Source organism: Lonchura striata, chromosome Z (assembly GCF_046129695.1).
Source record: "Lonchura striata isolate bLonStr1 chromosome Z, bLonStr1.mat, whole genome shotgun sequence".
NCBI classification, from domain to species: Eukaryota; Metazoa; Chordata; class Aves; order Passeriformes; family Estrildidae; genus Lonchura; species Lonchura striata.
In genome coordinates this window covers 62018858-62043653 of record NC_134642.1, presented here as the reverse complement: position 1 = coordinate 62043653, position 24796 = coordinate 62018858, and the positions used below count along the sequence as shown (strand labels likewise).

General features: G+C 42.9%; 1 protein-coding gene across 2 annotated transcripts in view; it reads right to left on the bottom strand.

Annotated features, from left to right (window-relative positions):
• Positions 1-23872, bottom strand: part of SNX30 (sorting nexin family member 30) — a 48960-nt gene extending 25088 nt beyond the window's left edge. For both annotated transcript variants that reach the window (XR_002464912.3, XM_021525038.3), the window contains exons 1-2: positions 23628-23872; positions 4833-5021 (exon numbers count right to left, since the gene is read on the bottom strand). Coding sequence is in view for 1 of the 2 variants with exons in the window: in XM_021525038.3 (XP_021380713.1) it covers positions 4833-5021; positions 23628-23789 (351 nt within the window). In the remaining variant the exon portion in view is untranslated. The remainder of the gene's footprint in view (positions 1-4832; positions 5022-23627) is intronic.
• Between the last annotated feature and the right edge of the window lie 924 nt (positions 23873-24796).

The following is a 24796-nucleotide window of genomic DNA, read 5'->3' as shown; positions in this document are numbered from 1 at the left end:
TGTTTGTAGATGAAGGACTACCAAGACCCCAGTATCCACTGCAGATCTGTGCTTTACCCAGCTACACGTATCTCAGAGTAACACCAGCTTATTTAACATCAAAGAGTGCCACCCTGTAAATGTGACTTCTGAGACTTCATTTGAATAATTTTCACTTGTTTCAAGTAACAGAATGAATGGTTCTATTCTAGAAATTAAAAAAAAAAAAAAAAAGGGTGGGGCAAGGCAGTAATAGAATAGTAGAAGGCAGAGCTTCTTTGAACAGGCTGTTACTGCCTAAAAGCATTTTAAGAGATCAGATAGTGAGTGAAAGAGAGCAATCAGAATGGCTACATACTACAGTGTCTTATCCTGTAGCATGAGAATGAAGGTAAAGTCTCTCATCTGCTAGCACTGTGAAACTTATTAAACATTATTCTGCTAACAGTTAAGGAAAACCATACAAGACTGTCTAGGAGTTGGAAAGCAGGGTTAAGTCCCAGTACACAAACCATACATTAGCTACCATTCACCTCTAAAAAACTGCTCTTGTTGCCTTTACTTCACAAGCAGAAGTGCAAAGTTTTCCATATATCACTTTCTTCCTCTGAGATGAAAATACAGCAGCAATACTTCAGTGTTTACTGTATAGGTTATCAAATCTAGACAGCAAATAAGCTTTTCAAAGACTATTTGGGCAGAACATAAAGGTCCTTCAAGGTTTTAATGAAACCTCACTAACACTGAAAGAATTTGGATCTCAGATCAAACTGTTCATTAGTTTAGCACAAGTTATTTTTTCTGGATTGCATGTAAGAGGAAGGAGGATCTCGCCACTGTCCAAGCAGTGCTGAGGAACACATTCACTGAGGTAGCTCGGGGTGCAGCTGCAGTGGAGCTGCAGGATGAGCTCAGGCTGGGGGAGCCCAGGCAAAGAGGCAATGAAGAGCCAACCCTGGGCACAAGAAGGGCCTGGGGACCTGTGCCCAGCCAGGGGACCAGACACTGAGACATGGCAAGAACCGACGATCCCAGACCTTCCCACGCTTAGACTGGTGAGAGGATAAAAGCCCAAGGGATCCTTTGTTCAGAGTCCCTCCTCAGAGACACCAGCCAGAGCTGTTAGTTTGTTATTGCACTGTGATGAAATTGTTTTAATGGTTGGGATGCCTGAGATTGCTATGGAAAACCTGGGGATGGAACCCTGGTGTGACGGTGTGAGCGAGGAGACATAGCTGGGAAGGGGCCTTGGTTCCAGCTCAGGTGGTGCAAGAGTGACTGCCAGAGTGGCTCCTGGATGGCCAGGCAGAGAAGCTTCCATAAAAGACAACAAGTAAAGTATCTGTGTTTTCTACACAGTTATATTCCTCCTGCTTTCTCAGTAGCATTCATAACTCTCATCTTGCAAGGACATGCATCTCTTCCAAAGGAACCTGAGAAACTTACATGTCAGATCTCAACCTCCCAAAAAATAATAGGCAAGACATTTCCAGGAACTTACTGAAAATTCCAGCACTGTTCCACTAAGGTAGCACTACAGCACTGGAAAGCAGGCAGAGTTACAGACACTTTTACCTCAATTGCTGCAATGGTTTTGACTAGAGGCAGTATTAAGGCAATCAGCAAGTCCTGGTCTTGCATTAAGATTCTTGTCTTTCTTGGAAGGAGTTAGCAGCCAAACCTGAAGCTAGCCTGTGATGACTATATGAAAGTATTTCTGCACCCTAATTCTACTCTCTAACTCACTAGACTTGATTGCAGATTCCCCTACATGTTATTATTTAAGCTTGAGGCAAAATCTTCAACTAGGAAAAGAGAAAAATGATAGAGGGGGGGAAGGGAAGAAGGCTGGTCTTCTCAGCACTCCAGTATTTCTTTTAGCCTCAAACAGTTTAGCCTGTTTGAAAAAGACTTTGTATTTTACCTGCTCCTCTCTAGGGAATCAAGATTTTTCATGTGTTCAAGTAATCTCATGGAAGCATGAGCAGAAGGACAGGAAAGTGAAAACAAGACCTCCGCTTCAGTACAGACTGGTTTGAAACTCTCCCTTCAAGCCTGCAAAGCAACTGCATGACACTGAGGAATGGCTCTCAACTGTTCAGACCTCCATAGGAAAAGACACAGAAGAAGGCCTCGACATCCTAGAAAGTACAATGAAAATTAAGTTAGAAGTACACTTACTTATGTTTTCTCAGGAGAGATAACTATGAGATAACAAATGGTCAAGCTTTACTTTCCCCTTTCTTCCTAAAAAAGAACTCTGGTAAAAATCTCCCTAAAATGCGCATCCATCTATCTGAAGGACACAAAGACACTTCAATCATCATAGTCAAGAGCCCTTACGTTCCAGCACAACTTTCACCCACTTTTCAGTTTCACTAGCCCTCCCATGTAAGGAAACTGCTTACTAACTTGCATTAGTAACTGCATTATCAAGATGAACACAGGGTATGAGATAACCAAGGGGGTCAGTCCTGAATCACTTTCTTGTTAGCTGGAGAATTACCATTACATTCTTTAAATGTGTTCATCCACAAGACAGGCTAGGGAATGCTAACGTGCTTTTACTAGGGAGCTGTGAAAACAAGTACACAAGAAGGATCAATTAAACTCTTAAGTCTTCCTTTACAAACCTATGCTTTTACCCTTCTCAGTCACCACCACCTGCTGACAAAGGTATGAGAAGATGAAAAGCCCAGGGCATACTGCAAGACTTTTTTTTCCCTGTTAGAATGAAGGACCTGTAAAAAGAAAGAGGGAAAAAAACCCCACAGAACACACATGAGACTGTGGTCAGTCTACATCCTCCCTACAGCGGTATTCTGCCACAACCACACATTATAACATTAGCAACTCCCCTCTTTCTCTAGTGATGCTGCTTTTCAGTCTTCAGAATAACTCATGCTGTGACCTATATTTATCCAAACCTTTGAGGTTCCAGAAACACGCTCCAGTAGAGAAGAAAAAACCCCAGTCATCCCTGCCTCTTCATTCGGAGGCACCAGAGAGACCCTTTAGAGGTCTCAAACTTCTTTCCTGCAAGGCTGCAAGGGAGGTGTTGCAAAGACTCCTCATCTCACTCCATGGATCATTCATGTGCAGCTTTGTGCAGCTTTTCTGCTATGTTTAATTACTACTTGCAGATACAACAGCTGATTGGAAATTAGCTTCTCATCAAAGACAGCTTGTTTGTAGGGCAAGAATGGGTTAGAACATAATTACTGTTAGTCTTGAACAATAGTAGATAGTCCTAGAGGTTCTGACCCTAGAGATTAACCCAAAGTTTCCAAGAATAATAAAACTAAAGAGATGACAATTTCATTGTGATTCAGAAGAACAACTTACTCAGTTTTATAATTGCATTGCAATGGTATGATATAGCACATTTAATGTGCTACAATGAGATCCAAAATAAATTAAGCATAAACAGACAGGTAGGTAGACGCCAAAATCAGAAGTACAGAGTTATTTTTTTAAATAAGAAAAGAGATACTGTTTGGTAAAACTTCTGATCTAAATATGGTAAAGACTTTGGCCATGTTTCAGAGTCCTGCTTTAAAAAGAAACGGAACCCTTGAACATTCCCAAGCTTCGGAACATTATTAGGGTACCACTATATAGAAATACTTTATATGGACAAAATAATTTGAGTCTTAAATTAAGAAACAACATTAGCCAATTCTAGCCATTTCTCTGTGGAAAGCTGCATTTTATTTTGTGTCTCCTATTCCTTCTGATCAAGTAATAGCTGATGGCTAAGCTGCTCCAAGTAAAAAAAAGATACAGTGTTTCCTGCAAGATTAAGATTCTTAGAGTAAAAATGAATGACAGAACTGTGTTAAATGTGCGGGAGGAGATAGTTACTATTTTAGAGAAACTCCATTTTCTCCTGTGCAGTTTGAAAATGAAACTTTGAAGTGGACATTTGGAAAAAAATTATCTGTGGTCTTATCTCCAAGGAAATATTTGCTCCAGTACATACTGCCATCTAAGTGAGCTAGAGGAATGTTAGTCTTTCTGGACAAGTATATCAAGTATATATCAAGTATATTACTAGTAAAGTTAGTGAACACCTTTTGCCTTAGGTAATTACAAATGCCCAAAGCAGATGTCAACATCACCTAGGAGTGATGTCATTATAGTAAGAACAAGTTAGTTAAGATGAATCAATATTTCAGTTATGAATGTGGTGAACTTTCCAGATCACTTTTCATATTAATATATGTAGATTACATTCATGATTGAACTACAACAGATGCTGAAAAAATCTCCAGCCGCTTTTGGTTGACAGCAGCATTCCTAGGCTACTTCATTTTATTATCAGCTGTAGAGCTATCTGAACCAGCAACTGCATGAAAGCTAGTTTACAAATGAGGATCAATACTATGATTTTAGTGGATAACAGAGGAAATGTAGTAAACACACAGCAACAAGCTGAAAGCATTTCAGAAAAGAATAGGCACAAAAAGTGAGATGATTAACAGTGAATCAGTAACAAGGCACATTCCCCTAAAGGGAACTCAAACCAAGTAAGTGTCAGATTACTTAAATGAACAAACTGTGAAGTTAATGTAAGAAACTGGCACTGCAAGTTTATAAACAGTTCTATTTAGGAATTAGAGACAAACAAAATAAACCCAAGTTGACATATTAAAAGCTTTTCCCACAATTTCAGGCACTGGAGTAACAGTTCTGCTAAGAAAAGTCATATCTTCAACACATTCACAAGGTACTAAAAGACACTAAGTTCTTGTCCTTAAGATAGGATAACTGTGCAAGATGTGAATATCCAGCATGCCCTAAAGTTATTTCACAAAGAAGGAAGTACTAGGAAAGACAATATTGCTTTGTACCTTTGTTGTAACCCTGTATGTAATATATGTCTCCATTGTGCACACATGTTTTTTGGGATCATCAACAGTAACAAAGAGGTCTCTAGTTTCCACATCCAAGTCATCATCCAGCTGCAGTCTGTTGAGGAGAGATGAGGAGGAGGCTGGGCTAGAAGTATCCACAGGTGTGCCATTGGGCAGGCTGAGATCCTGTATTGGAGAGGGGGAAAAAGAAAAGGAAGTTTTCTTTAAGCTTAACGGATTCAAGGTAAAGCATAGTATTTTCAAAGACACCACAGACATTACAAGGGTTGCTTGTTTCATCACCTCCAAGGACCACCCTCTTCCAGGACACCTGGGCAACACACTAAAGTCTTCAAGCACTGAGCTGAGGAGAAAGCACATTATAATTATAACCTCCCCTAAGTACAGCACAACCTGTTTTCAATTCATAAGCAAGGACAACATTGCTGAACCTACAGTTCTTGGTAAGACTGAAAACAAAAAAGCTACGCAAATCAAGAGACCTACTTATAACACAGGCTTCAGGCAAAATGGCAACAGTTGGTTGGAAGGCTGGGATGGTTTCAGTAATGAAACTTACTGGATGAAGTAAGCTTTCACCTCTGGAGACTCTTATAGTGGAAGAAGAAGCACCCATCCAGTCCATTAACTTCCATCCATGTTGACAGCAGCCAGAGTCTGAACTGCCATCACTGCACTACAGAACAGTCACAGATCATACTCTCCCACACAGATGTCTAGGCACACCTCCCTGTTGGAGTCCTAAAGGAAAAGAAAATACTTCTTTTTCCTTGGAGAGGTCCTCATTCCCATTCTCCCAAGCCTGAGAAAATCATCTAATGCCTAGAGAAGACAGAGGCCAAAAGATCCAGCAAGTTGCTATTTTAGGGAGAAAAACACAGCAAAACAACTTTATAGCTAACATGGTACATCCACACACCTTCGAATCTCACACTTCAATATAAACCAACTACTCTGCAGTAATAGTTATTGCAGTTGCATAAGTATCACAACAACTTAACATGTTCTTTGCTCTAGTTTTGTAGCAGAGGGACCTGACCGTGTGTGACAAGTTGTATATAAAAAGTCCTAAGGATCAATGGCCCTTCTTTTCAAAGAAGACAGAAGCGTTTTTCGTTTGCATCTTTTTTATAGTAGCACAGGAACAGATTTATCCACAGAGTGATTTCCCTTGTTGCTAAACAGAGAAACATCACTACAGCTAAGCACCACATTAACTAGAAGTGTTTTAGTTACTTCCTAGACCCAACTTGACAAAACTGTAAGTGACTAGACAAAACATATCATCTTAGCAAAGCAATCACATGTTGATGAGACCCCCTCTGTTCATCAATGCTCCTTTAGCCAAAGGTACAGAATCACAGGCAAGAGCTTTGAGCTTGTTACTTACAAAGGTCAGCTTTTGATAATGGCTAAAAACACAGCTAAATTTCTACCAGTCATTGTCACAAACCATTCACAGGAGTACTGGAATTTCATAAAGAGCCATCTGTCTGTTGCAGTACTGCAGAACCATGGCAGCATCACTCTTCACCTTGAGGGCTGCCTTATGAAGTAGAGAAAATAATTGTTTAGACTAGACATTTTGGGAAAGGGGTAATCTAACTATTGTCTACTAACTGAGGTTAAATATGTTTCCTCAGCTAATGTACAGAAGCATCTGCCTACAAATAGATGGTTTCAGATTTAACTGGCAGGTGAGCAAGACAGAAAGGCAGGAACTCAAATGCTCTCAAAAGGGCAAAAGAGCAGGAGGAGCAAGGCACAACTTGCCAGATCAGACATGAGGTAGACACTTCAAACTACACAAGCATCTGGTTCAGACTCAGCATAGGAGGAACATGTACAACAGGACGAAGCAATGGCACAAGAACTCAGTAGCTAAGAAGTTCTGTTGAAATTACATAAACAGAGTAAGCAGTAGACAGAAGATGGCTTCAGAAAATCTGCCAGTTCAGCTAGACAAGAGAATCTGGCTGAGCAGAGTAAAAAGCAAAGCAAACCTTGGGATACCACAGTAGCTGGAGACAAATCTGTTTCTGTTTCCAAAGGAAAAGACAGCTCATCATTGCTCATGTGCCTTAAGCATTAACGTACAAGTTGTACTAGAACTGCAGCCAGTAATATTCTAAGCTTCCAGTACAACAATTAACATGCAGAAGCACCTTAAGCCCGGTTCCGCAGGAGATATCAAAAGCTTGTAATAAAACTTTCCAAAAGAGAGCTTAAAGTATATGATGGAATCTGCTTAAAATATGAGCATCTAGAAGAAGAACCAAAGATGGACCTTATAGTCAGTTAGCTGTTAGCCAGTTAGCATGAAGTTAGCACTTCCCTCACTAATTCTCTTGGGAAGTAACAACATCATACAAGTATGTCTTGTACATTTTCAGCAGCACAGAAGTCTATGAAGGTTTAAATTCACTTCATTGCACTTGACTGTACTCTTGCAGTCATGGGTCCTGTGGAATGTCTCAGGTGTTAAAGGCTGTGATAGTTCTATCTTGGATGAAACACTCCAGACCTACATCAAGTAAAGCTTCTGTACCAGCAGTGGTTCAGATCAGCAGGGTGGTGGGGAAAGGAGAGATGATGTGTTAGTGTGCTGTACTGCCTCATCTGCAAGATCCTCCTCTGCCAGAGACAGCTGGCATCATACCCTGTTACTTGGCTCCTTTTCAGCAGAGGAAAGCCACCTATTTCTCCTCCTGAAACAGTGGAACCTCCTAGCTAAGTGCACTAGAAACAACACACAGAGCTGCTGAATCCTTGTTTAACAGTAGGCAGGATCAGTTTTTGCTGAAGTCTTACACTATTGCTAGAAAGAAGCAAGAGGCAGGCTTTGAAGTATGACAGTAAGATACCTCAGGTTGTAGTCTTACCAGCAGAGCACCTCCCTATCACATTAACTGCCCCACTTTTCTTCCGTGGAACTTGGGGATTTTTTTTTTTTCCTGTTTGGGAAACAAGACTGCACCATTTGTTTTAGTCTGCTTTTACCACAGAAAGGAGCATGTCCTGCAGAGCCTAGTGGGAAAGGAGATATGCAGCCACCTGTGTTTCTACTTGTTGGTATAACCAGCATACCCACAAGCATCTGAAATACTGGCTAGAATTATCCATTTTATATAAACAAGCTGGCAAGATGTCAGTGCCAGTGGATCATTCATCAGCTTCACCTTTAGTGCACCAAGTAGCTGCCCATCCACATTTTAAGTACCTCTCGAAGGTGCTATTATTAGAGACCAGCATAGTCCAAGTCACAGCAGGTGACACTGCTTACAAAGCCTTTTGTCAAAGCACCTGTTACTCACCAGTCAGTCCGCCATAAAGCTGAGCAGTCCCACAGCAGAGGGAAGGGGAGGCTGCTCCTAGTTAGCCAGGCAAAGTGACATGGAGGACATGTTTTGTCAAGACATTCTTCACTTCTTAGTGAGTATCCATAAAGATTTTCCAAATTTTCAAAGCTTTTTCTAAAGTAAAGAGTAAAGATCCTTAGTCTCTGTGCCTCACTGCCTCAGGGCAGTCTCAACAGCTTTGTCATCTGTTGAAGTAAGTCAGGTGAAGGTGTAGCAAGGCCTGGATCATAACCTATAGTTGTTATAGTGTGATATTCGGACTTTCAGGCTCATGAGCTACTGCTTCTTGCATACAGTTGTGAAACAACCACAAGGTCAGGCTCTTCATGAATTCCTATGAAGCTCAAGACACCTGAATTTATGAATACAGAAGACAGACAATTTTAGCAGCACATGTTTGGTATCCTACAGCACCAGGCAAGCAGGACCTAACTGCCTGTGTTCGAAATGCAACCTGACAACTATGCAGCCTGGTATCTGGTAAGGTTGCTTCACATTAGTTTGCTAGCTCATGCTCTCCAAACACCTTGACTAGTCAGCCTGCCCAGAAACAAATATTAAATCTATGAAGAAGTTAACTTCATCCAAACATAAAATTCAACTGAATTTTTTAAACTAGAAGTCTGCATGTGAGATTCAAACGAGTTGGGAAGTTTCCAACTGCTGTCATCTTCTCCCAGGAGATTTTCCACAGCTCCATCTACAGAGCAGTTTGGACCCACATGAAGTAGAAACTTCTGGAGCTTGGTATTCAGTCTTCTGCATGGCAGCCTCCCCCCATGTAATAGCTTGCCAGAGAAAGCACCCAGGACTCAACGCTTGAGAGTCTAAATTTCCACAGGTATTGTTTTATTGTTAAGACCATGAAGTCTTCTGCTGAGTTACAGGCAGTTAGTTAATATTACAGTTTCCAGAAATGGAATGCTAGTTTTCACCTATCCTGCCTGAGCAAGTGTACAGCTTAACCAGATAGCTTTGCTGTCAAAGCAGCAATCCATGAGGAAGCAGATGTGGTTCAGCCAGGTCTTCCATGCACAAATAAACTCACCTCTGTAAAGAGTTACTTACCCTGAACCCATTGTGATGCTGTGGGTGCACTGCTCCCATTCAACAAGTATTGTGTGACACTAAGAGACATTTAGAAATGTTGCTGTTTAAGAGCCAAGGGATGCACTTAACCCAAAATATCCCTGCATAACTTAGGGACCTGAGAGCCAGGCCTATACTGCTCTTAGAAGCCCATTGCTTCACTTCCAAAATTCAGAGTGCTGTACATTTTCTCCTTCTGTTTCAAAGTGTTCCATTGTTTTTTGCCATTCATTTCACAGAGACACAATGACAGACAGAGCCATGTTAAGCAGACAACAATTCCACACAATTACAGCTGTGTTTTGGAACACTCTTATCTCCATATCTTCAGTACATGACAGTAAGTCATAGGAGAATGGCAGCCAGTGACTGGAAAACTGAAGTGATTTAGAAATAAGCATTCCCAAGGTCACTACAAAAGCTTACATGAATTTGGCTTTCACAGACCTTTTCATAACACTCCTTGTCTCATCCCAGCAAGTTTTGAATGCAGGCATTTTTTGTATAGGTCAGCTCCATGCAGAAACAAAAAACACTTCTGCATCCTTCAGTACACATAGATTAGCTCATCTGTGCACAGTATTCCATTAGAAGACCCACCTGTTTGATGAAATTTCAGTCTACGCAAGACTATTATTCAATACCAGCTAGATACAGAAAAACAGAAGAAAATGCATTTACTTCCCCTTTATTTATGTTCAGATTCTTTCTCTATCAGGCAGCAGCATCAGACTTTGTTTATTAGAGGTCACTTCTGTTTCTTCACGTGTCTGAGATAGTACATATCCCAGGCTCAGGCATTTGCTTTTGAGCAGTTCATTTAAGGCACCAAAGTGACTAGAGAAGGGAGAATGCTGTGTACAAAGAAGGGATGGAAAGAACAAGGCAGTCCTGCTCAGTTTGGTTTAAAAAAATAAAAAAATCCCACAGTTAAATGCCAGAACTGTTAACTTCCAGGAAGAAGAACCATGTTCCTACACTGATCCACAATTAAGACAGTGGTAAGTTGTTGTTTGACAAGAACTGTGATAACCAATTTGAAGAACTGTGATAATCAATTTCTAGTCTAGACCTACCCTCCTGGAAAAGGTAAGTGGTTACATGATATCCTGCTCCAGTAATGGGAAGGGATAGTACAGGTTATGTGGATGTAATCACAAGGAACAAGATGATACTTTCCAAAGCAATCAGTGGTTTCCATTATAATAAGCATCTAAAATCAGACTGTAAGGTTGAGGCCATTTTAAGTGCAATACAGAGTAAGTACAAATCAGAAGGAATTCCTCTCACTCTTAAAATGTGTTAGTAGAGGAGAAACAATGATGGGTTGCTGAGGACCCAAGTCAAATTTTAACTTCTTAGCTGTGAAGGGTATTAGGAACCAAATCTGTGGACTCTGCAGGGTCAGGCAGAAAGCACCCAATTTAACAGGGCCATGCCTCATCTCTATAAAGTTTCAGGAGTACAACTGGTATTTTGCTCATCTAACCAAAAATCTACTAGACCAATTTGCTCTCAAAATATTTTAAATAAGCATCCAAGTACAACATGGTGCCAAGCCACAAGTCTGGTGACTTTGCTCTGGTGTTCATAATTTGAACTACTATTTCTGCTCTGTAGGTCAGAGTTGGCTAGAGACATGCTTCCCAGCACCCCTGAAAAAAAAAGAATTCAAGATGCAACAGCTAATCATGATGGCCTGCAGTTTGGCACCGTTCTTGCTTATACGGGTATCATACTTGGAACAGTGCTTCTTTGCCTTTCAGCTGGACAGAGGAACACTGAAACAAGCTTCATAGAGACACCATATGGTTGACACAAGCCTTTTCCAAGCCTTATCATGTAGGTCACAGGATTCTCACCTCTTTTCTAAGGTTAACAGCCAAATTTCATAGGATGGATTATTTCACTTTGTGGTTTGTTTTCTAATAAGTCATCTCAGTTAAGCTAAACAGAACAAGAATGTAGGCACAGGAACATTCTGGCAAACAGCATTTTCAGCAAGAGCTATAAACCATTTCATACCTTTGTTGCTAAAGCCTTTAGGGACACAGTTACAATACAACTTAGTTTCAGCATTCCTGCACACCAAAGCAAAAGAAAGTGTCAAAAGAAAGTGTCATGTATCACATCACACTATGTGTTCATACAGTCAGTCTGGCTATATGTCTATCTTCTCACAGTCCATAAAAACCTGGCTTCTTTCCCTAGTCTGAAAGGGGAACTGTGCAAATCCCACTCTAAACCTAAATATGGTTCAGGTTAGACTCTGGAAATCAAGAATGTGAGTGGTATCTCATAGATGTTTTACAACAGTTTACAACAGTTAAGACAAGATTTTCAATAGTAGTAATAAGCCATGTTACTGTGCTGCTTTGTGCATGAAAGGCCTTTGGAGGACAGGCATCCGGAAGATGAAACGGGTTATTATTTGCAGCAGACATTAATAAGACAAAATGTAAAGGTATAATACACATTTTGAACTTATTAACTGCCATGAAGCTCACATGCACACCCCTAAATCCTTTGGGCAGGAAATAAAATGTAAGGAGTATCTGCAGGATTGCCATAGCTTCCTTACTCTGGTAAATGTCAAGGGATATTTCAACACATCCACAGGATGAGCTATTCTCTTGAAGTAAGTAGTTTCAGATACAAGGTTAGCTCTCACATCTGTGTTTAGAGCACTTGAGTCCTTGCAGAAGGCTGAATCTGTCTTCCCAAGGAAACTGCCAGGCTGGCAACTGTGCAGCATGATTAGTTCAGTTGTGTTTAAGCTGTAGAAAGTAGTATAAAAGTGTTTATGACCTGATGGGAAGCAAGAGAGTTTAAGATTTGGGCAGACTTGGATGCTCCTTTAAAAGAGCTGGAGGTTCCTTTGTCTTTCTATGGTTCTCAGTGGTAGGCAACAGGCACCAATTCCAGTCTACTTCAGATCTCAAAGATGGCCTTCATGAATGGCAGAAGCTACATGACCCTGGAAACATTTAGAAAATAACGGAATTTATGACCTCTAGCTCTGTTAAGTTCCATGTCTGTATGCAAGGATTTTGTTCCAGTAATATCATTTGTTACATGGATTCTGCAGTTGTGTGCACAAAAACACCACAAACCATTTCAACATGTTAAAGAGCCTTGTCAACAACCAAGGCTAACGTGCCCCATGTTTTGTTTAAAGCTTCATTTTCATCATTGACCTTCTAAACAGCAAAGCAGCAGCCAGGATTTCAGACATGAGCAGGAAAACTTGAATCCTACATATGACTAGGAATCATCCCCAATCCAAGAAATCAGATTTATAGCTGATTACAGATGGAACAGTTTACTAATCTTGTCCAAACTAAACTGCTTTCTAGAAACATACAGTTTTGTGTTAAAGCTCTGCAGATATACCATGCAGAAGTTTGGGGGTTTCTCGTCACTCTCTAGAAGCAGGTTTAGTTACATCTGTTATCTAGCTACCTAGTGTCACCAAACTGTTCATTTGGCTTTTGAGAGCAAACAGAAATATGCTGGGGTTTTTCAATGTGAACAGATGCAAAGGGTTGAGGAGAAACAGAGAAATAGGAGAGTAAGAGATAAGAGGGCTGGAAAGCACTGTAGTATCCTGGGGAATATTTCATTTATACAAGAAAGAATATGCATACACTGCAATATGGGTTCACTCATGTTCTCTGTTTCAGATGAGTTGCATTAGTTTTCCTGACACAGAACCAGTGAAGCTTTTGTGAGAGCAAGTCAGACTGACGAGGTATCACTGTGCGAATAACAGAGGCCAGAGGCAAACATACTTAGAGGGAAGAATGCATGTTTGCATCTTATGCCCTCGAACAGCTGGAGGAGTGTACTCTTGGAGAAGCTCTCAGGATCAGTTTATGCAGGTGCAATTTAAGCAATATCCCTCTATCACATTTGCTGATATACAAGACATTTTCCAGCAGAAAGGCATTTGCTCTCAAAGGGATAAAATAAACAAAGTTCTTATCTGTTGAAAGAAAGAAAAAACAATCCTAAACTAAAACCCCCACAGCATAACTGCTTCAGTTGCTGCTTTGAGGAGAAAAACTGAGGAAAAGCAGTCACAAAGTATTTCCTCACAGTAAGAAAATTATTATCTATAGAGACTGTTGGACTTTTGTATTGGATTTGCATAGCCTGGTTTCTGGTAGCAGGGGGGTTACAGAGGTGGCTTCTGTGAGAAGCTGCTGGAAGCTCCACATTGTCCAGCAGAGCCAATGCCCAACAGCTCTGAAGACGGACATGCTGCTGGCCAAAACTAGAGGGGTTGGTAACACCTCTCTGATAACATATTTAAGAAGAAAATCAAAAGAAAGGACTCACAGTTTTTCTTCTAGTCAGAGAATAGAAATGGGTGAGAACATGTGAAGGAAACAACATGGAGACACCAAGGTCACTGGAGAAAGAGAGGGAGGAGCGCTGGAAGAGAAGGCTTCACGCACTGGAGCTGAGATTCCCTTGCAGGCCGCAGTGAGACCGTGGTGAAGCAGCTGTGCCCCTGCAGCCTGGGGGGATCCACGGGGGATGCAGAGATCCACCCAGAGCCTGTGGAGATCCACAGGGGATGCAGAAATCCACACAGAGTCCATGGGGGAGTGCCCATGCTGGAGCAGGTGGATGCCTGGAGGAGGCTGTGATCCAGAGGAAGACCCCATGGAGTGAGAGGGCCTGTGTTCCAGACTGGAGCAGCCTGTCCTTGGAGGACTGCATCCCATGAAAAAAGTGACCCATGCCACAGCAGTTTTGGGAAAATTGTCTGCCTGTTGGGGGAGTTCACGCTGCAGCTGCAGTATGGCTGCTGTTCGTGGACCCATACTGGAGAAGTTCATGGAGAGCTGTCTCCCATGGGAGGGACCCCACGACCTCACAGGGCAAGGACTCGTCTCCCGGAGCAATGTAAGAAAATTTCAGTGATGAACTGACCAAAACCCACACCTTGTCAGCAGGAAAGAGAAAGGGGCTAAGGGGAAAAAGGTGTTTTAAGGGCTTATTTTACTTCTCACTATCCTCCTCTGATTCTGTTAATCATAAATTCACTTTGCAACTTAAGTTGAGCCTGTTTTGCCCTTGAAGTGTTTTCTCCTGGTCCTTATCTCAATTCATGAACCCTTCATTAATTTTTCTTTCTCTCCACAGCCCAGCTATGGCAGGGGAGGGTGAATGAACAGCTTTCATGGGTGCCTGGCGTTGGGCCAGTGTCAAACCAAGACAACTTGAGATTTACAGACTATCTAGAGAATCTATCTATCTATCTAGAGAAACATCTTTTAGTTAATGGTGTAGGCTTATCACAATCACAAAGGCATATAAACATGGCTTCAAGCGACGTATACTGATCAGGCTAGTCAGCTACACCGGAAGTCATCATACAAATTGTGAAGAGGTCAAGATGATCATGTACAATAAACAGCATTGATTAAAGGTCCACAGATTTTCTGGGCAACAATCCAAAACCCACAACTTCATCTTGTCAGCATTCAAAATTTTCACTCAATTTGCCTTATTCTAGCACCTAAAAACTCAAAGCAAAGGTTCCACCCAGAAAATCATGGGTATCTATTATCTGGGTAGTCTACCACTACCAGATGCCACCGCTTTCGCCACAGAGTTAGCTCAAAGTGCCTGCTGCTAACACCACCTGCACCAGTGATGGGGAGGAGGCTTCCCAGCCCCTGAGTAACACCTGTCTTCAAAGCATCCCTTTTCAAGCAACACAGAATCGTTCAAGCCTACTTGAAAAGTGAATACAGAGAATACAGTGAATACAAGTGAATACAGAGAAACTTTAAGGTAGGGGAGCTTTTGCAGACTTAAATTTAGCATGAAGTCAACGCACAGATTGATAACCATGACAAAAGCATGTCCTTCAGTGCTGTAAGCCTCCCATCACTAATCACACTGTAGATCACACACTAGCGATACTATTGATCCCTCCAAGACTGGAAGCAAGGTTGTCATTCTCACAGGTCTGCTCTTCATAATTTGAGGTATGATCTAGAATCAAGTTTACATTTTATATCCTCTACATTTTCCTGCAAACCAGAGTACTACACATTTCTCCCACATCTTTCCTCCCACACACTTTTGTAATAGTTGTCTTCAACCAAGATACCTAAAACGACAAAGGAGAAACCCATCTTTAAGCGTTACAGACACCAGCACTTTCACTTCCAAAGCAGCATGTCACCTATTGTGTATCACTTCACAAAAGTGGCAGTGTAAAAGCTCTGCATGCAGCTCTAAGACAATAATGTTCTCTAACAGGATTTATGCTTTCACGACCACTCCGATCACAGCTCTCAGTTAAACCCTTTCCTTGCCTGTTGTATGAACTTTGGATTATTGTTTCAATTTTCAGAACCACGTCAGCTAGTTCAACTAACCAGTATCACTTAAGTGCTTACTCTGATAAAATACCTCTTGATTTAAGTGAAATATCTGGTGGAGAATCAACAGTTTTGGTGTTGTAACATCACGTACAGATGAAGGTGACATCTCTTTCCATCCCTTGACCTACCCAATTTATAAAGTAGAATTTGTCCCATTAATTCACCTGTCAAAACACAGAATCACAGAATAGGTAACACTGGAAGGAATCACATTAGGTCACCTGGCCCAACCTCCCACTCAAGCAGAATTGATGTAGTGCATGTTGCACAGGATTGCACCCAGACAGTTCTTCAATATCTCTAGTGAAAATACACCTCTCTGAGCAGCCTGTTCAATGTTCCATCTCTTGCACAGTAAAGCTCTTCCTCATATTCAGCTGGAACATGTGTCTGCTTCATTGGTCTTTGTCCTATGGCTTGGCACCACTGGGAGGAGCCATCCTCTTGACAGCCTCCCTTCAGATACTCATAAGCATTGATAAGATCTCTTCTAAAAACTGAAAAGCCCCAGGTCCATCACCCTTTCCTCACTAAGAGAGATGCTCCATTCCCTTAATCCTCTTTGATGCCCTCTGCTGGACCTGCTCCAGGAGTTCCATGTCTTTACTGTACTGAGGAGCCCAGAATTAGACACAGCATTCCAGGTGAAGCTGCATCAGAGCTGAGTAGAGGGGCAGGATCACTTCTCTGGACCTGCTGGCGATGCTCTTCATAATACAGCCCAGGATACCACTGGCCTTCTTGGCCACCAGGGCACTGCTGGCTCGTGGAGAGCTTGTTGCCCATCAGGACCCCCAGCTCCTTCTCCACAGAGCTGCTTCCCAGCAGGTCACACCCAGGCTGTGCTGGTGCCTGGGGCTGTTCCTCCCCAGGTGCAGGATCCTGCATTTGCCTTTGCTGAATTTCAGAAGGTTCCTCTGTGCCCATCTCTCCAGGCTGTCAAGGTCCTTCTGAAGGGCTGCACAGCCCTCTGGGGTGTCAGCCACTCTTCCCAGCTTTGTGTTGTCAGTGAAATTGCTGAGGAGGCCTCTGCCCCTTCATCCAAGTCATTGATGGAAAAATTAAACACGACTGGGCCACTATTGGTGTGAGACACCACTAGGGACAGACCTCCAACTAGAGCCTGTGCCACTGATTATGGCTCTGGGATCTGCTGTTCAGCTGGTTTTCAATCCACCCCCCTGTCCACTCATCCAGTCCAAGCTCTCCCTGAGCTTGCCTATGAGGATGTTTTAAGACAGTGCTGGAAGCCTTTCTGAAGACAACATCCACTGTTCTCCCCTCACCCATCCAATAAAGAGGTGTTTCTTCACAGCAGGAAATCAGGTTGGTCAAGCATGATTTACCTTTAGTGAATCCATGCTAACTACTCCTGATCACCTTTTCATCCCCTGTGTGGATAAAGATGGCTACCAGAATTCATTGCTCCATCACCATTCCAGGGACTGAGGTGAGGTCTCCCTTCCTGCCCCTTTTTGAAGGCCATTTAAGCTGGAATGGCACTGGAAATGATCACTCATTAAAATAATTGCAGCCTACTTTTCTTTTTTCCATCTTCAACTGGTAGTTGAATTGATAGCAGCTGGTAGCTAGTAGCTACCTTGCTGTCAGTTATTACCCTTAGTAACTGGAAAGAAACTGTTCCCCTTGTTATTCAATAATTAATTTAAGAGAACTTTACACAGATTTTACTTCACAGTTATAGATGCCATTATGGAGTTTAGACCTTTTTTCACCGTTACATCCTAGTGATGCAAGCAGTTTTCCTCAGCCACAAGAACTTGGAAATTTCAGCTGCACTGGCATCCAGGCTCAGGCAGTCAACTCAGTCACAACTTGAAAAGTCAGTACAGCTGAGCATTTAAGATCTTGCTCATAGTCAGCAGAGAATAAGCCTCAGTGAAGTTATTTCTGAGAAATACACAAGATAAAATGCCATCTTTAATTGACTTATTAAAAGTCTTCCACAGACTGAAAGCACATGCAAGTTACAATCTCAAATATGCATTTCAGGTGTGGCAAGTAGATTTTCTTGTAGTGGCACTAAGTCCACTGCACAAAAGACCTGCCTGCCTTGTCTCCTGACCTACTTTACAGAGAGCAGTCTCCCAACTCAGAGCTGGAGCAGACTGGCTCATGTGACAGCCAGACCATCTGTTTAAGATACCACAAGAGTACACCACTATGCTAGAAGACATCAGGACAACAGTTTGCACATAAATCTAGGAACTGAGGTCTCCCAGAGAGGCACAATAGCCAACCTTTGTTCTTTATTCTCTGCCCCTCCCACCATTAATTACAGGGACAGGCTTCCTGAGGCACCGATAGCAGGAGGAGGTCCCCATACAACTGTAGTAAGAGAACTTAGTTATCTAAAGGGTTATCCCTTCCTACCCATGAATGAGCTCGGAAAGTATTCAAGCTCCTTGGGTAAGTTTAAGGCACTCCAGCACAAGCATCTCTGAGGACTCCTTCTCACCACCAAGCATAACTTTTTCCACCATGGCTGACAAGTTACTGAGGAAACACAAAGTCCTGTACCTGTCAGGAGCAACACCATCCAGCAGTGTGTGCTGGAGGCTGATTGATTGAAAAGCAGTTTGGCATAGGGAATGAGAAAATAAAACCCCATAGACAGGGATGGAAAAATTGACCAAGAGCCAGCAATATGCCTAAAGGCAAAGAAAGAAAACAGCCTGGAGATAATAATGCTCAGGGAATCTTATCAATAAGGATAAATATTTGATGGAAGACTGCACAGAAGGAAGTAACACTCTCTTTTTAGTGAAAATTGAAATACTGGAAGTTTCACATAAACTTGAGAAAGATATTTTTTTTTGTGGGTGATTGGATGCAGGAACAGGATGCCCAAAGAGCTGTTAAAAAAAAATCAACTTCACAACATCTTGGGCAGCCTGGGCCATCTGAGCCAAAAGGCTGGACAAGACAATATGCAGAAGTGCCTTCTAGCTTCAGCTTCCCTGTGACTGTCATTTTTGCATCCTGTAGATAGGAGCAGAGATCAACCCATCATACTGACACTGTTTCCCAAGTTCACCAACTTCAGTTTGACTTTCTACAGTCTTCAGGCTCTCCCACAACTGAGAATTTACCTCCAGCTTCTTTCAATACATGGTGCCAGTTTAAGTTCTCATCTAGTCAGAGAAGGAAGAAATTCGCAGAAACTCATGCAGATCTATTTTAAGTTTTCAGATTATACTGCAAACTGGTTTCATCTGTAGGTGGATGAACTTAAGAGCAATAATTATAAAATAGCAACCAAGGAGGCTGGAAGTAGAGCTTCAAACTCCCAGTATATTTTTTGGAATTGGAGAGGTGCCAGGTTCCCTTTCAGAGTAAGTGCTATGTAACAGCACTCCAAGCAAACACAGAGTATATTTGATCAGGTGCTATTATGAAGTCTAGGAATTCACCAGAGTGGTAACTTGGAAGCAGAGGAGCATGCAAACAATAGTTTTCAGTTAGTAACCAGAAATTTGCAGTAGGAGTTTTAAAGCCCATTTCCATGAACTAGCAAATTCAAGGTATGCATTCACTGCAAGCCTGGTATTCCACATCAGCTCTGGTATCTGCTTGATATACTACCTGTAAAACAGCCTTCAAGCTCCCATCAGCTGTACAAAGTTAAGAGAGGCAAAACCAAGGTAGGCAGAGCTTCCAAGAATAAAAGTTGAGAAAGTTACAGGTACCTGGCCACAAGTACAGTAACAGAAGTCAGAAATGCCTGAAAAAGGACAAGGGAGCCTGAGTCCTAGGACAGGTGGGATATGAAAGCTTTTGGAGTTCTTGACAAGAAACCAGGGATGTGAATCAGGAGTTTTATCAGATAGCTGCCAGTCTCAAGGCAGACCACAGCAAGAACAGCCAACACCACCATGTTAGGAAGATACCCTTAGATTATACAAGTCTAGAGGGACCACAGCTAGACGACAGCAGAACTAAGCCGTACAGAACACTTTCTTTCTAACTCTGCACAGCCTGGCATTTCCAAATCTTAGCAGCAGCCTGCTAAATCTGCACAGCCTCAGAGGGGCTGAATCCAAGTCTTCATGCAGCAAAGTGTCATCTACTTCTCACCTATGCTCTAAAATCAGTAATACTGATTTTTAATACTGCCTTTTCTCCTCATTGTCAAAGCATTTGTCCTGGTGAGCAGAGCAGATTTGCTATCAAAATTGACAAACTTGAGCACTGGAGTCAAGTAGTCATGTGCATGCAGAACTTCCTTCTTTTTTAAAAAAGAAAAGGCAGAGAGAAATACAGACATTTCTCCATGTCTTGCCCTCCTCAGCAGTGGATCTGCTCTAAAAATGAGATCTCAATTAGCTTGTACATGTTCCAAAAATTAAACCAGCAAGGCCCCAGTTTTACAACTAATTCTACAACTAACCCTGCCATGAAACACAAGGAATTGTTTCCTTCTGCACGTTTCTCCTCTAACCTGATGCTAACTCCAACCAAATAAAAGGAAAAAAGAAAGGCAAAACACAAGAAACATGGTATCACTCAGCTTCAGCTTCCCCTGTCTCCTTATCTGAAAGCTAGCAAGGGTGAAGGGAGAATAAACTCAAAGACACTCATGGTGCTCAGGTATCAAGACAGTATTTTAGACTTCAGGGGAACCGAAAGATCTTTACAGAAACACATGGCCGATATATAAATGCTTTAGAAACAAGAACCTACAAGTCAAGTGTTTCATACCTCCTGAAGCATGACTGTAAAAGTCAAGTACTTAGCTAAAATGTTATTTTCATTTCAGAGATAAGATTTTGTCAAAAGTCAAGGTGTCCTGGTTCCTAAAGCTATTGTCCACTACAAATCAGGATAAAGATACTATTTCACATAAGAAAAGTTCTGCAGCCCTCTTCCTAAGATTCAGAAAACGTGAGACTAGTCTACTTAGATGGTCTCGGTAAACAGCACAAAAGATTTTCCTTTGCTTTCCAATGACCTACTGCTCTAGCAGCATTAGCCACTGTTCTTGAACAGCAGCCTAAGGTTTATGAGACATTAAAGTTACACAGAATCTGAAATACTACATTATTCCCATATTTGAATCTAAATCTAAAAGGAGACACAGATGCAGATGTTCCTGTCCCCTAGGTTTCTCTGACTCAGGATAAAGTGGTGTTCTTTCTCAATGAAAAAAAAAAAAAAGTTTAAAAACCATGATTTAAAGAATACAAAGCAGTGATGGCAGAGTTTCAGCCACTTCTATGTGATACGTCAGTGGCAATAAAAATTGAAGAACTTTATGGCAGAAAACTGTACTTCTGAACTTTCTCTACTCAGAGGATCTCAGTCTTAGGTACTTGTAGTTTGCAGCAGATTTTAGGAAGTATTTGCTCAGAGAAAACATGAGGAACCCAGAAAAAGCAAATTATCCACTTCATGGTGATGGGCCAGCTATTTTTACTAGCCCCCTTCCGAAACTGATATCCTAGTACACATCTGGATGTGGACCATTCTCCTTAAAGAATCTGACTCAGACACTTTGAAACAGGAGACTTGGACCAAAATTTCTCCAATATCAATGTCCACCAGATTCTCCCAAAAGACCAGACAGAAGATTACAACAGCTCCTACTCAAGAATCAATAAATAACTAATAACTAAAGCCTAAGTCAGACTTGAATGCTGACCTACTCAGCTATTGCAGTACTATTAGTTGATTAATGAGCCAGTCTCTCAAAAGACCAATAATCCATCATCAGAGATTAAGACTGTAAAGATTAACACTGGAAGTGTTCAAGGCCAGGCTGGACGGAGCTCTGAGCAATCTAGTGTAGTGAGAAGTGTCTCTGTCCACAGCACAGAGGTTGGACTAGATCATCTTTGAGCTTCCTTCCAACCCAAACCATTCCACGATTCTGAGACACACAAACCACCCAAAAAGTGCTTTTACCCGTTTACCTCCACTTACCCTACTCCCTTTGTAGACTACTTAATACATAGTGCAGGCATTGCCTTAAAGCCAGGAACACTTAGCTAGTTTATTGAATTATTTTTTTTCTGAGGCGGGAAAGAAATTACTACATTTTTTCTTGCCAGTGTGTGACATATTAAGGTGAAGAAGGGACATCCCATCTACAGCAAAGCTGTTGATCTTCTTCCATCAAGAGGTTAAGACATATGGCTTTTTCTACTAATTCAGCTAGAAAGAAAAAAAATATATTTTCTTCCTACTGGATGTGCTTTTATTCTGCAAGGATCATAGCCTAGTGCCATTTCCAGGTCAAGCACAGAACTGCACTCCAGTCTAAACATTACTTACTACAGCCACTTTTCCTCTGCGTTTTAGAGTATTTCTATGCTGCCATGTGCCTAGAACAGAATGGTACTATGTACAGGGTACAGGAAGGAGGATTTCATTTCTATTGCTGATGGAAAAACTGTGCAAGAACTTTCCCACTTATGAGAAGTTAGCTGACCACAGCCTAAAGCTAGAGTTATTTCTGCTCCAAGGATATCAGGAATACTGACACACTCCTCAAAACCTCAAAGCAGTAAAGCAGAGAGAAGCTTGCCTGCACTCCAAAAGCAAATAAGTTCTTTAATACAACTGAGGAAAGACATTACAGGGTGTAAGATGCTCCTCAGAATACCGCTTCTCACCAGCTATACAGCAGCATGGATGGACCCTGCCAACAGATGCAGTTCCTCAGCTGCAAGATTTGTGAAGGCAGCTGCCAATTTCTATTGCTACAGGTTTCCCAGACAACAGCTTACTTAGATGATTAAACCATCTATCGTAGACAAAATCCTCCACAATTTCTACCCCTGCCTTAGTCACATACCCTTTTCTCCACAGGTCATCAGCTGACCTATTTGTTAGATGAAGGCCTAAGCTCTTGAAGTGAAGGTAAGCCTTGCTTCTCACTAGAGCAACAGTGGGCAAATGTGCAAGAAAAGGCCTCCTTACATGGGCAGGAAGAAGTGCTGAATCCCTACATCACAGCTGCACACAGCAGATGGTGAAATATGGAAGAGACCAGGCTACTTTGACTCACTCTCCCGTAGCATGGGAGTGTACTGGGCCAGATACTGCTGACAGCCTCAAGGCTTTTGGAGCCTAAGGGATCCATCCATCCTACCCAGAAGTAACTCCATATTCCCCAGGACAACAGCCATAGAAGAAGCACTTCTTGCCACCCAGTACCACAAGCACAAACCAGCTGAGCCAGAACTGCTTTTAAGCCCACATCATCCCTTGCAGTTCTTGCTCGTAGGAAATCCTACCTTAAAAAGTTCAGGAAGACTTGTCTACAAGGATACCAAGTCCTTGCAAGCATACCTAATATATCAGCAGTGCTGTTCTGCCACTACCAAATTATCACCACGAGGAAGGCACTTCACAGAGTTTGCTAGTGTCCTGTGAACATATGCCAGAGCTAGGGAAGGGAAGACAGGCATAGATACTCCTGCAGAGCACCGTGTTTGTATCAGCGCTGGGAAGAAGTGAGCAGGAGTTCAGCCTGGAAAGGACAATCACAAACAAGCTGATGATAAGCAAACAATGCCAGCTCCAAGCCTTCCCCGTGAGGGCTACAAGAAGAGAGATGCAATAATGCTTGAAAACTTTACTACTATCTGTACACTATGTGACCCACGGAGATAGAGTAAATAAAATACTGCCTCTCGCAACCCTCCTGTGACAGCGCGACCACCAGTGTCCCAGACGGTCTCCCACGGGAAGGGACACGAAGTCTTCTCCCCCCTAAGCCGCTCTGTGCTCTTGCAATGGATGTCAGCAGCGCCCAGGGCTTTATCTCCCCACGGCGAGGCGAAGCCGGGAAAAGGGATGTGTCAGGGAAACACACACACAGTCCTTCTCCCCGCCCTCCTTCAACACCAGAGGCCCCCTCAAATGCCACAACCCCTTCCCCCAGGCCATACCTTGTCGGCGATGCTGCGGGGCAGGAGCAGGTCGGGGCTGGGGGTGAGCGCCGGCCCCATCTCCTCGCTGCTGGATGTGGCCAGGGGATGCGGCATCTCCCGCAGCGACTTGGGCCCGGAGGAAGGGAGCGGCTTAGGGGCGCTCGCCGCGCCGCCCGACATCGCGCCGGGGCCGGGCAGCGACCGAGGCGAGGAAGGAGGGAGCGGAGGCCGCGCCGCCTCGGCGAGGAGCTGCGGGGCCGCGGCCGGAGCCTGCCCGCCACCGCCGCGATGCGAGGAGGCGCAGGAGGCGGCGGCTGCGGCGGCGGCGGAGGAGGAGGAGCGAGCGCAGCATCCGCCGGCGCCGCCGCCCGCCCCTTTCCACGGCGACATCCGCGCCACCTGCCGCCCCGCCCGGCCGGGGGCAGCGCTGCGCCGCCCGGCAGCCCGACGTGCGCCCGCGCTCCGGCGGTGTCGCCGCACGCTGTCGAACGGCGGGTTAAGTGCCAGAAAAGTAATTCTGATCCTCGAGTTTTCCAGGCTCGCCGACCTCAAACTACGCTCACGTTAGAAGGAAAATCTGTAAATGGGCGGGTTGCGGTGCAGGACCGAGCCCAGCCGGGCTCGGGAGGAACAAGGCCCGGCCTCCGGGATTCCCTCACGGTGGGGGTGCACCGGGTACGCTGAGAGATGTCCTGCACGCAAGGCTGACATATATAAACATCCTTTCACTGACACCCCATGTGTCCTCTTCTGCCGCAGAGATCTCACGTTGAGAGACCCCTCGCATTGTTGTAGAAACGAACTGAAAGATACAGCAAGACCTCTAGAAGCAATCCATGGAAATCCATCTAACAGCATGTATTTATTATAAAAATTCAGTGATCTGTCCACATTTAACAGCGTGGAAAAAATGTTCATGTCGGTAGAATAATCAATAAACAGGAGAAAAACCATAGTCTGATCTAAGATGTTTCCTGAGCAGGTAAATAAGCTAAATCTGGTGGATAAGTTACTTTTTCCCAAATAATTTGTTCAGCACTAATTAGCTATTACAGAGTAACATGCTACTGGGGAAAGCGATGTATCACTGCTGTCACGATCCCATCCAGCTACAAATAGATATATGAAGATAAACATACAGGTATGTGACCAGGTAAGACTTGGATGCTGTAAACATTTCACTTGTG